This window comes from Crocodylus porosus, unplaced genomic scaffold, assembly GCF_001723895.1.
Source record: "Crocodylus porosus isolate Cpor-Errol unplaced genomic scaffold, CroPor_comp1, whole genome shotgun sequence".
NCBI lineage: Eukaryota > Metazoa > Chordata > Crocodylia > Crocodylidae > Crocodylus > Crocodylus porosus.
Genome location: NW_017728910.1, coordinates 1,738,820 through 1,751,455, shown reverse-complemented (window position 1 = coordinate 1,751,455; position 12,636 = coordinate 1,738,820). Strand labels below are relative to the sequence as shown.

The following is a 12,636-nucleotide window of genomic DNA, read 5'->3' as shown; positions in this document are numbered from 1 at the left end:
TGTGAACAAAACCCCATGGAATTACATTCAACTCCCTCTTTGCTTATGACATACCTCTACCTGCCCATAACTACAAACAATAGAAACTAGCCAATGGCTCTCTGCTCTCAGTCCATACTTCAGTTGTGGTGTTCCTTTTGACACCTCTCAGTGCCTTCTGCTATCCTTTCCTAACTCCACATCCCTGTCAGTGAGGGCCCTGAAAACTTCATGGAGCCATCACTCTGTGGACCCTGTCTTCATAGGCTTGTGTACTGATGGAACTATTACAATAACTAGACATTCTTTATTTGTTCCAGTATACCTGAAACACAGAGGAGCTATTGAATGTTACCCACTCAGATTTAATGCAGTGAAAATACAGGACTATAATGCATGTATGTACACTAACACGTTTAGGAAAGCTACAGATTCATGGTCACCTTGGGGAGAGTGACCACCAATCAATCAAATTCACCATATGGCATAGAGTAGGTAAGATAACTGGTAGGGTGGGCTCAGCAGCTTAGTCAATGATGCACTGCAGGATAAAAGTATTGGGAAGATGGGAGTCCAGGAAGGGTGGTCATTCCTAAAGAAAGTGATCTTTCGGTCACAGAGGGAGATGATTCCAGTGCAAGGGAAAGGGGGGAAGGGGCCAAAAAACTTCTTTGGCTAAACAGAGAAATCAAGGGGAGTCTAAGGGCAAAAAAGGAGGCATATATGTGGTGGAAGCAGGGGGAAGCTACCAAGGAGGAGTATACCTACTTGACCCGCACTTGCAGGGAGGCAGTCAGAAAGACCAAAGGAACTATAGAGCTGAGGCTGGCAACACAAATTAAAGACAACAAAGTGTCTTTTTTTTAGGTATGTAGGGAGTAAAAGGAAGATGCAGGGCAAGATAGCACCCCTACTGAACAAGCAGGAGCAATTAGTGACTGACAGGGGGGACAAGGCTGATCTCTTCAATGAGTGATTTGCCTCAGTGTTCTTGAACAAGGGTCAAGATAAATCTCCTAATGGGTTCTTAGATGGGCATCAGAGGGACACCGGCCAACTGTTGATGCTGACTTGGTGAAGTGTCATTTGGATGGACTAGATGTGTTTAAGTTGGCAGGCCTGGATGAGCTACATTTGACAGTACTGAAGGAATTGGCTGGTGTCATAGCAGAGCCACTGGCATGGCTGTTTGAGAGCTTATGGCACTCAGGTCAGGTCCTGGAGATCCCTATTTTCAAGAAGGGGAGGAAGAAGGACCCAAGTAATTATAGGCCAGTCAGTGTCACCTCCATCCTTGGAAAAGTATTTGAAAAGATTATTAAGGATCATATTTGTGGGAGTCCAGTGGGAAAAAATAATGCAGCAGGGCAACCAGCATGGATTTGTATCACGTAGATTATGCTTGACTAATCTGGTTTCATTTTATGACCAGGTCACAAAATGCTTAGATGAAGGAGTAGAGGTGGATGTTGTTTTCCATTAAGAGGCGGTGACTAAGATGTTTATACAGTCCAGTGGGTGGCATATTGAACCCAGAGAGTGGTAGTAGATGGGTCAGTATTGACCTAGAAGAAGGTGGGTAGTGGGATCCCTCAGGGCTCAGTCCTTGAACCTGTACTCTTCAATGTCTTCATCAGTGACTTGGATGTAGTTGTGAAGTGTGCTCTGTCCAAGATTGCAGGTGATACTAAATTGTGGGGTGAAGTGAACACTCCAGAGGGTAGAGAACAATTGCAGGCAGACCTGGACAGGTTGAAAAAGTGGACAGTACACAATAGGATGCAGTACAACAAGGACAAATGCAGAATGCTGCACATAGGGTGCAAAAATATCTAGCAAACCTACTGGCTAGGAAATGATCCTCTCAGCAGCACAGAAGCTGAAAGGGATCTTAAAGTCATAGAGGACTCCAAGATGAACATGAGTCATAAGTGTGACGCAATCATTAGTAAAGCTAACCGCACTTTATCATGCCTCAGCAGATGCATGACAAATAGAACCAAGGAGGTGATACTTTCCCTCTACATGGCATTGGTCAGACTGCAGTTGGAGTACTGTGTCCAGTTTTGGGCACCATAAGAAGGATGTGGATAGCCTCAAGAGGGTCCAAAGGAGGGCCACTCGTATGGTTAAGGATTTACAGGCCAACCTCTGTGAGGAGAGATTAGGGCACCTGGACCTCTTCAGCCTCCACAAGAGAAGGCTGAGAGGTGATCTTGTGGCAACCTACAAATTCATTAGGGGGGGCACAGCAAAGTATCACAGATGCTCTGTTCACCAGGGCGCCTCTTAGGGTAACAAGGAACAATGGTTACAAACTGACAGAGAACAGATTTAGGCTAGACATCATAGTAAGGGTGGCCAAAATTTGGAATGGGCTTCCAAGGGTGGTGCTCTCTCCTACCTTGGGGGTCTTTAAGAGAAGGCTGGATAGGCATCTGGCTGGGGTCATCTGACCCCAGCACTCTTTCCTGCCTAGACAGGGGGTTGGCCTCGATGATCTGTTGAGGTCCCTTCCGACCCTAGCATCTATGAATCTATTTTCAAACCATTTGTAAAGACATAAAAGCATGGAGTCTTTTTATTCTTGTCATTTCTTCTTTTCTCTTACAATATATTCCACATCCTCTTTTTATAGCTTGATTATATCAGTCTTTTTTGGTATTAGTTTTCCCATAAGGAAGTTTATTTAAAGAGAATATTTACTAAGTGCCCCCCCTTCCGACTTCTGATTCCATTCAATAAAATGTGGTTCTATGCAGAAAAAGAGATCTATAAGTGACACCTTCCTATTTCTGGTTTCTAATTAGGATTTAAACCACTGAATTAAAAAATTAACTTTCTTCTGTTTTTTTTTAATTCCTGTTAGCTGTGTTGACTCTCCAGTACTATTAGACAGAAGCCTGGATTATCTTCTGGGCCTACTTTGTCAGCAGATTTGTTAACTAAATTCCACAGATTCTGCTCCAATTTAGACATTCTGCTCTTACCTAAGAAAAGATAATTAATTAGGTAAGTAATTGGATTACAGAAGGGGTTGGCAACCTTTGCTCCCATGGGCCACAGTATGCCTGATAAGTTGTGAGTTCAGCAACAAAACTCTGGACACTCTTGTGTTGAACTACAGTTATTTATTATTATAATTATCTGAAATCACATCCATGGTGGATCTTAACAATTGCCCTCAGTACACGTATGCGGAACTTATACTTGGTCTGCCTCTGACTTGACCCAGTCCAGTCTTGTGGAGTAAGAGAAACTAAGAATGCCTCTGGCTCCTCTTGGCAGAGGAAATGGAGTTCCCAGAGCTGCAAAACTGCCACAAGCAAACTGAACCCTGCTATGCTAAACATGAGGCTTTGGCTTTAAAGGGTCTGTACAAGGAAAACACAATAAGACACAACAAGACTCAACCTCCTGCCATGGGCGGCAAACCTCCACCCCCACAGAGTTTTTATTCTCACTGCAGATAAACAACTGCTCTGCAATGAGGGTAAACACAGGCACTAGAGCACAGCAGGTTGGGCTATGGAGAACAGTGCTGCAGAGGGGTGAGAAGTTCAGCTGCCCATTCCCCTGTGTTGCCCTGGGCCAGGTTGCACCTTCCCAGACTAGACCCAGCCTTTTCATAATCTGAATCCTGCCCATGAGTCACAGGTTACTGACCATTGCGTTATGGGATTGATGAAAAGTAAATAAAGACCAATTAGGCATGTAGCATCATTACAACTGGGGGAAGATATGTGAGTAGTGAACCACAATCTGGTTTTTAATGCCCAGTTTCCAGATATAAAACTGTTACTGCATCATTGTCTTTGTTGTCAGCTTGGCATGTGTCTGGAAATCACTGAGATATGCACAGAAAATGAAAAAATCCCCTTTTCAGAGTAATATTCCAAAGTATAATTGTATTTAATTTATTTTATCTTTTTTCTTCTGGTTCTGGGCTTTGTCTCCAACCCTCGGTTATACTAATCACTTTAATTTTGGTCTTACTCCTTTCTCTCACTCTCTGATTAATGGATCTCTCTCATCTCCAACATGCACTCCTATCTAATCTCAATGCAAGTGAATGCCAGGAACTGAAAATCTATTTTTCTCCCTCCTTACTATCATTATGAGCAAAGTTCCATCAGGGCTAAGATCAGAAGATTTTTCCTCCCTACTATCCCTGCCTACAACCTTTCCTGCCCCTCCTGGAACCCACCAACATCCCACAAGATAAAATAAAAAGTTAAATGTGCTTAGCTCCATAAAAAGTGAACAATATCCAACTTCACAGGGGCAGAGAGGAAGGAAAAGTTAGGCAGGCATAACAAGAGAAATCAGGGATCATAAATATATGCTGAATATGGGGCCCTGGGCAGCTATATAGTTCTCATATGCATTAAGCTATCTCCGTGTCTGTCTGTGGAACAGGCAATTCAAATGACTTGAAGGGAACTTGCCTCTTGTCTAGCCAGCAATAGTTTCATCTGAATAAGACAGCAGAATGAGGCCTATTGCAATAGGTAAACAATGGTTCTATTGTGAACCATTTGGCAAAGAACAGTCCAATCAACAGATTACACACAGCTAAATACATATAGCTAAATACAACCTCACTTTACATCAATAAGTATTGTCCCAGACATCAATACACTTTAATCCACTGTACGTTGCTGCATCCAAGTGCACTTTTATCATCTCATTTTCTGCTAATAGTCACTCTTTCTAAGAAGTGCCTTACTTTATTCATCAGCATCTCCCTGAAGTGATCACCCATTAGAAAATAAAAGACAGGGTTAATTGCACTATTTAAAAATGCAATAGGTCTTGTGATGATATAAATGGCATTGATGATGTCTTTTGTGCACTGAGATAGCTTCAAGGATTCTATGCGGGAGATAAGTCTGACATTGCGCATGATATGATAGGGAGTAAAGAGCAGCAAAAAAATTATCACTGCCATGGTGACTAAAGTAAGAGGTCTTTCAAGTGGCAGGGAACCATTGAGCTGCTCATTATGGTTTCTAAGAAAAATAACCATCTTCCTGTAAAAGAAGCACATGACACAAAGAGGGATTAGAAATCCCAAAACAGTCAGGCACAAACTGTAGATCAAGCTTTCTTCTGGAACTCCGGAACTTGCATAATCCATGCATTCATTGTCATTGGCAGTAGATGCAATGAAGTTGATTATTGGCGACAGTTCAAATATAACCAAGATCCAGATGCCAACAGAGATAACGACAGCCGTATTTCTCTTCTGTAGAAAATGGTCTCTGAATGGATATTTCATAAGGATATATCGATCGATACTGATAAAGGTAAGGAAAAGGATACTTGTGTACAGGTTTGCATGCAACAATACTCTATTGCTTTGGCACAGAATGTTCCCATGATTCCATTTTCCTGTTGAGTATTTTGTCACCAATATTGGAAGAGTGCAAAAAAATGCTAAGTCTGATAAGGACAGGTTGAACAGATAGATGTTGCTACTTTTCCATTTCTTCAGGCAGAAGATGTAGCCAAACACTACAATGCTATTTGCAATGATACCAAAAATCAACTCAAGGATGTATATGGTGGAAAGATAATACTTTTCTAGGATATTAATTATCAAGCTGCTGTTTGTCTTATTCACATCCTGGAAAATAAAAAAAAAAAAAAATCAATCGAATGAAATGACAATTACATTGCAATCTCTGGTATTACAGCTGTGATAGCTATGTGGTCACTGACATGTCCTTTATCTCTTACAAGAGAACAACAAAACTCTGAGAGGTTACAGCCCTGGAAAAAATATTTCTTATGAATATAGGCTCCTTATAAGAACAATTTGACACCAATTAGATGTAAGGTATGGCTACAAAAAGCAGGTAAATCCAGTACAATTTCTGTCTGGGTAAGAATTTGAGTAAGGACTTAGAACTGAAACATTAAGCGAAGTAGAAAGTTTTAAATAAAGCAGAATGCAAGCTTATGCTACCCTAAAGCAGTAAATGGTTAGAGAGAGGAGATGGAGATGGAAGAGAGGAAGATGAAAAATCTGGTTTTGTGATTAATATGCAACAGGGCGGGGGGCGAGGTATTTAAGAAATCATCTACTTTTGTATCTGTGTTGCTTTATTCTCAAGTGTTACTCACTGATAGTGAGTCAAAAGGCAAAAGCCCATTGTTTCTTGCCCAAAACATCTGCCCAAACAAGGAATGAAATAGTAGCACAAGACCGAACCACTGTAGTTTAAGAAAAGAGGAATATTGGGTGTTTTTGAAATCAAGAAAGATATTTGCTATGTGCTTTATGTTTTCACACTAGTAAACTAATGATAGATAAACATCTTGTTACATATAATGTAGGTCTACATTTGCTTCTTAGGAATTTTAAGACATTATTAAAGAAATATAGATATCCCAGTACTTGCAGTTACATGGAGCATAATTTTACTGTTCTGTTACTCTATAATACAAATCAGTGCTAAACGTGTTATTCCAAACATTCTTTGTAGAAGTGCTGCTGTTGAAATTTAATGGAAAATTCACATACAAATCGGAGTCAGGCCACTTCCTTACTAAAGAGAACAGGAAGATAATAGTGAAAACATAAATAAGTTCAAAATAAAATTAACCTAGAAATTACAAGAACAAAGTTCACAAATAATCATCAATTCATAATTTGCCAAGAATTATATTCAGGTTTCTGTGTAGCATATTAAACCATGAACAATTATTTGTATTACATAGTGCTCTGTTCTTGTTCTGTTGGGTGCTAAAAGTTTTAAAGGGCAGATTTGGAACTAAGAGCTTTCAGATAAGCCTGATTTCACTCATTTAACAATCATACAACTGTTTAATTGATGCAAATCAAAGGAAATTATATATTATATGAGGAGATTCTAACTGCCTTAATTCTGCTTTTTCACTCTCTTTGCCAAGCTGCAACAATACATTGTACAGCTTTTTAGTATATATCTAATTGCAAATAATTATTTTTAAATTCTCTGACAATACTAATGATTTTCTAATCAGGTAAGAGTAATTGAGAGAGTTTATGCAGCTTATTTCACCAGCTGTTTAGTTTTTTTGGTTTTGGATTCAGCAAAATAACCATAGTGACACATGAGAAAAGGCTCTCATGAGACCCTTGTTAAATTCCAAGGATTGGGATGTTGTCTCATTTTGAAGACTATCAACCATCTCTCCTCCCAAAAAAACTGTAACTATACCTTGGGCTCAAAACCTGCCTTTAAAGAAAGTAGGCCATACCACACAGGTTACATACAGATGTTCGGAAACGTTACAGGGAAGTTTGATTGCTTTAAAAATGGTCACCTAATCTAACTTAGTTCAACCAAGTGTGGATCCTACACTTAAATTCCTAGTTAGGTCAATCTAAGTGTGAACTGTCCAGAAGCTCAAGAAATTTAGACCAGTCTAAAAATGACTGATGTGATCTAAGTTAACCCTGCCCCAGAGGTAATCTAATTTAGATTAGGTTTGGAGAGACCAATCTAACTGAACTTCTATACAGTTCCCAGTACAACCCCAGGGCTGGGAAAGCTCAGCCCCTAGCCCGTACACCCTCCCTGGCATTAAGTTATTTTTAGCCCTCTGGCCTCTCTCCCTACCCCCAGGTGGACAACCCCCCCGCTGGCCTGCAGACTAGGCAGCCTCCTCTTAGCCCACCAAACCGCACATCCCACAAGCTGCTCCTAGTGCCAGTTTACTAGCATTTGCCAGTGCCAGGAGCCAAGGAAGTAATTGAGAGTAGGGGAAGGACCAGGTGGCATGGGAGGGTGGTTGATTTGCCAGGGGGATATTGTTCATCTGGGGGATGGGGTATCAGGAGGCTAAAAATAGCCCCTGGTCCTATGGAAGAGAGGGGCCCTCCCATCCCTGCAAGTCCCCTGTGGACCCTTGGACCCTTCAAGCTGCCTGATCCTTCCAAGCCCCACCAGTGAACTGTGCTAGCTCTTCCAATGCCCAGATCCCTCCTGTGGACCCCTGGACCCACAATTCCTGCCCACAGCCTGCTTGACCCCCTGATGCACCCAAGCTCCCCCCACTAGTTGCCCCATCCTGACTTACCTTAGATTGGGTGGCCATTTTTAACTAAATCTAACCTCCCTGAATGTATGCACCTGTGCCAGTGAGGACCAAGTACATCCACCCAGCCCCCCAAGAGCCCCATTGAGCCTTGATGGAAAATGGCAGGGAACGATATGGGACAGGAGAAACTTTCCCGACGGAGAGGGTGAGCCTGGATCAGCACCTTGTGTCATCATACCACCACATTTTAAGTACGCTGTCCATCTGGCTGTGCAGTACCCAGCCAGTGATGTCAACCCTGCATGCCAACATACGGGGTTTAAAGTGCATGGGCATGGACAAAGTGCCAGGAAGAAGGCAGGGGGAAGCCAGCACCAGGCTGTGCATGCCTGGCTGCAGGAGATGCTGTTGGGTGTCAGAGTGATGCACCACCCGTGGAGCTGAGTCCCCACCAAGGCAGGGGTAGGGGGGAATTAGGGTTCCCTTGTCTGTCCCAGAGGGGAGGACAGGAGGAGAGATATCCTGTTGTTTTGCTTGCATTCCTTTTTTGGGGTATTCTTTATTTTTTGCACTCTTTTTTTTTTTTACTCCTCATTTTCTTTGACTAAGACTTTCTGTGTGGAGGAGGAAGGGCCACTTCCTGGCACAGAAAGTCCCAAAGAATCTTGCCCATGGAAAGGGACTGAAGGCCAGTGGTGGAGAAGTCACTGGGCATGGCAAGCCGCATCCATAGGCATCTAACTGTAGGGCCAGACAGTGAATCTTCAGCTGCTGTAGAGCAAACGGAGAGATTCTGGTGTCTCCCAGTGCCAAAAACCCATCACTAAAAAAAGCAGCTCAGCACACGTGGCAGCAGTGGGCACCACCAGAAACCACAGCCTGTCTGGCCAGAGCCGTGCTCTGGCTCTGGGCAGGCTCTGAGTGGCTGTCTCAGTGACACTGCTGCCCTGGGAAACCCCCAAGGTCCCAAGTAAGGCTGTTGGGGCCATCATAAGTGCTAGCCTAAGCCATGCCCACCCCACCCAGGTTCCTTTGCCATGTGCTGGAGTGTGTGTGCAGGAGTGTGCCCAAGGAAAAATAACAGTGGCACAAATATCAGTTGCTATTTGTCCCACAGGAAATGTGTGCCTCTGAACGTGCGTGCTTGTGGGGATGTGCCCACAATATGTTTACACTCTTACATACCTGCTTCATGGGCTTATCACAGGCAAAGGAAGAAGTTTTAGCCAAAGCATAGTTTTAAAATACTGACAGTATAGAAACATGGTGGGAAAATGAAATATTAGAAAACAGAATATAGATTATAATAGAAATGAAGCTAAATCTAATAGCTTCAAGAACAGAAATTATATTTGTCTCAGAATCTATATATGAAACCCTGGAGATAAGAATGGAAGAGGAAGATGATATAATTATTTTTAAAGTTTTGTACATTTATGACATATATTGTCTAAAATGTGTTCATTCGGTTGATTATATAGCTAGTTGGTAGCAAGATAAATATTATAATAAGAAAAGAATTTAAAGGCAGGCTAACAGCTAAAATAAAATGACATGTTATATAACATAAAATAATATCCATCAACACACCAATAGAGATCTATTCCATTTTACTGTGACCAGCAATACTGCATGCTGCTTTAAGCTTAGACTTTGCCATTCAAACAATTGGGAACAGCTAGAGAAATTTTGTTTGGAAAAAAGAGTATAAATAGAGCAATGTCTGCACACTCAACAATCATTGGTATTTTCAATTTAAAAAAGAAAGTTAAAACACTGAAAACCTTATTGTGTCATGTAATAAGCAGCCTAATTAACCATCTTGAAATCAATTTTCAAGGTACAGATGATTCAAAAACAACAAAATATTTTTGATTTTTTTTGTATTGTTGATGCCATATAGTTAGGCATATCTTTTAGTTTGACCATTGTTCACTAAGACACAATCTATATTAATTCCATCCTTTGTCATAATTACAACTGTAAAGAGTGTAATTGTTTAGAAGTTAAAATAGGACATGAGAGTCTAATTCACTATAGATTAGAACTTACCATTCCAAGGAACAGGTATTGTCTTTTAGTAGGCACTCCTTAACCATGACTCGATGAATGCTTCTAAATCACCAGAGTGCAAGTATACAGCTGTCTCACCCTAATTTACATATCATGCAGAGATGGCTAATGATTCGAGGTTATACAGCAACTTATTTGGCTTTGTGAATGTGTGGAAAGTATTGCTGAAGAGGAAGATATTGCAAAACCTACTTTGAATCAAAAGCTGAAAAAAATAGTTTCTTGGAAAGACCTTATGTTATACAAATATAAACAGTATGTGTCAGCATAAACAGTACTAGAACTGTATTCATAACATTTGCTTTTTGCTTTACTACAATTATTTTTAAATGACTGTAAAATGCTGAAACACTCTTTACAAAAAGATTTAGCATTCAGTAATTTGTTTTTTAAAAAACAGGTTTAACATGAATCAAATATCAACTGTAGGAAAGTACAAAAGGTCTGATGTTGATCTGAGTCTAACCTTTTTCTCTCATTAATAAACAGACCTCGAGCAAATCAATTACTGTGCTTCAATCTTTCCCTCATGCAGGGAAGCCTCCTGCTTCATGAAGGTGTGAGAAGGATTTGAAATATTAATGTTGAAAAGTGTTTTGTTTGTTGAAAAATGGTACCCACATAGGAAGATTTGTTGAAAGACAAACTCCTGTATGTCCTGTGGCTAGGTTACCTTCAGTTTTCTAATCAACAACAGAACATTCAGTTCATTTACCAATAAAAACAAAGATAACAGATAAAACATACTAATGACATCAGTATATTTATAGTAATTATACTTTAATTAAAGTCCCAAATCAAATACTATTTTGTGGTGTTGTTACAATCTGTGCAATTTCAACAGGGGAAAAAAACATTAATCCTTTCAAAGCTCTCCCACCATCTTTTATGTTGTGTAACGTCATTGACCAGATTTCCAAAACCAGGCTCAAATATTCCTGCTACTGTAAAACAGGGAATTTACATTAAAATTAATCTGTCAAAGCCACTTGAAACCAGCAAATAATGGGTGCAAATGAGCATCTGCAGGACCTAGATCAGGAGTGGCATGTGCAAGCAGTTGCCACTTTGAAGGGGAAGGCACGGTGGTCTGGAGGCAAGGAGGTTTCAGGAGAGGGGCTAGCAGGTCTGGGAAAGAGGGTGTTCAAAATACCCCAATCAGGGTTGGAGGGATGTTAAAACAGTACAGCCCAGGGGCTTTCCCTTTCCCAGCCCCAGGGCTGTGCTATGAATTCTGCATTCATTTGTTAGTCTGGGCTATTTAAGGTAAACCTTCTCCAGGTCAAGTTAGTCCCATGCTGACCTAATGTTAGTTCAGGATTCAGGACTAAACAGGTGAAGTCAGGGGCATCCATGCAGCTCAAAATAAGAGGGAGAAGGGCATACTGCTGTTATAGGCAGTTCCCTATTTCCTGCCTTCAAAAATATGAAGGCTTTTGCAGTTGCAAAGATAAGCTGCTTGCAAAAACTGAGACACATGAAAAACATACCCATAAGGAATGGATTAGCTCTATTCAGACTCCAAACTACAAAGCCTCACATAATGAATTAGGAAAAAGCAAATTAGGTTAGATAAATTAAAGGAAACATGATCACTAAAACATAAAAGGAAACTATATTTAAACATAAAAAATACAATGGAGTTCCCTTTTTTCAAATTTTGAAAGCCTTCTTGCACTTTGGGGTGTCACTTGGAACATTAAAACTTCAAGAAAGGTTGTTGCTAGTTCCACTGAGTCTAGTACATGCTGGCAATGTAGGCTTAGTGCTCAAAGGTATTTAAGCATAATTCCTCTTCACATGATTGATGCCAATTGAATTCTCCCTATTTCATAAGGAACCTGAAGCATGGTACATTAATGGGCTGATTTCAATTTTGTTTGGGAATACCAGTGAACAGCCCACCAATTTGACCAGCTGCAGCATACGTTATCTGATACTTTGGCCAGTTTGACATATAAAACACAAAAGAATCCAGCTTTAACCTGCTTCATATAGGTTTACTTCATCTCTCAACATTTAAATGGTACAGGCTAAATTTTAAATGAACATCATTAATTTTAAATTAACATAAATGTGTCTAAATGGGGTTTGTAATAGACAGCCACAGCACTGTGACCCCTTTCTGCTTTCATAGTTTCATACTTTGTTTCATAGGTTCATAGTTGGTAGGGTCAGAAGGGACCTGAGCAGATCATCAAGTCCAACCTCCTGCCTTGGCTGGAAAAAGTACTGGGGTCAAACAACCCCAGCAAGGTGTTTGTCTAGCCTCCTCTTAAAGACCCCCAGGGTAGGAGCCTGCACCACTTCCCTTGGAAGTTGGTTCCAGATCCTAGCTGCCCTGACTGTAGTAGTGGTACCCCCTGGTGTCTAGTCTGAATCTACCCTCTGCCAGCTTGTGACCATTATTTCTAGTCACTCCTGGTAGTGCTCGGGGGAACAGGGGCTCCCCCAATGTCTGCTGGTCCCCTCTGACTGGTTTGTAACAGGCCACTAGATCCCCCCTCAGCCTTCTCTTGTGGAGGCTGAACAGGTTCAGGTCCTGTAGCCTCT

General features: G+C 41.1%; 1 protein-coding gene across 1 annotated transcript; it reads right to left on the bottom strand.

Moving 5' to 3' along the window:
* Positions 1–2,479: 2,479 nt before the first annotated feature.
* Positions 2,480–10,132, bottom strand: SUCNR1 (succinate receptor 1). Its single transcript, XM_019533125.1, has 2 exons — positions 10,063–10,132; positions 2,480–5,608 (listed from the first exon to the last, which is right to left on the bottom strand). The coding sequence occupies exons 1-2, from the start codon at positions 10,063–10,065 to the stop codon at positions 4,667–4,669; spliced, it is 945 nt and encodes a 314-aa protein (XP_019388670.1). The 5' UTR covers positions 10,066–10,132; the 3' UTR covers positions 2,480–4,666.
* Between the last annotated feature and the right edge of the window lie 2,504 nt (positions 10,133–12,636).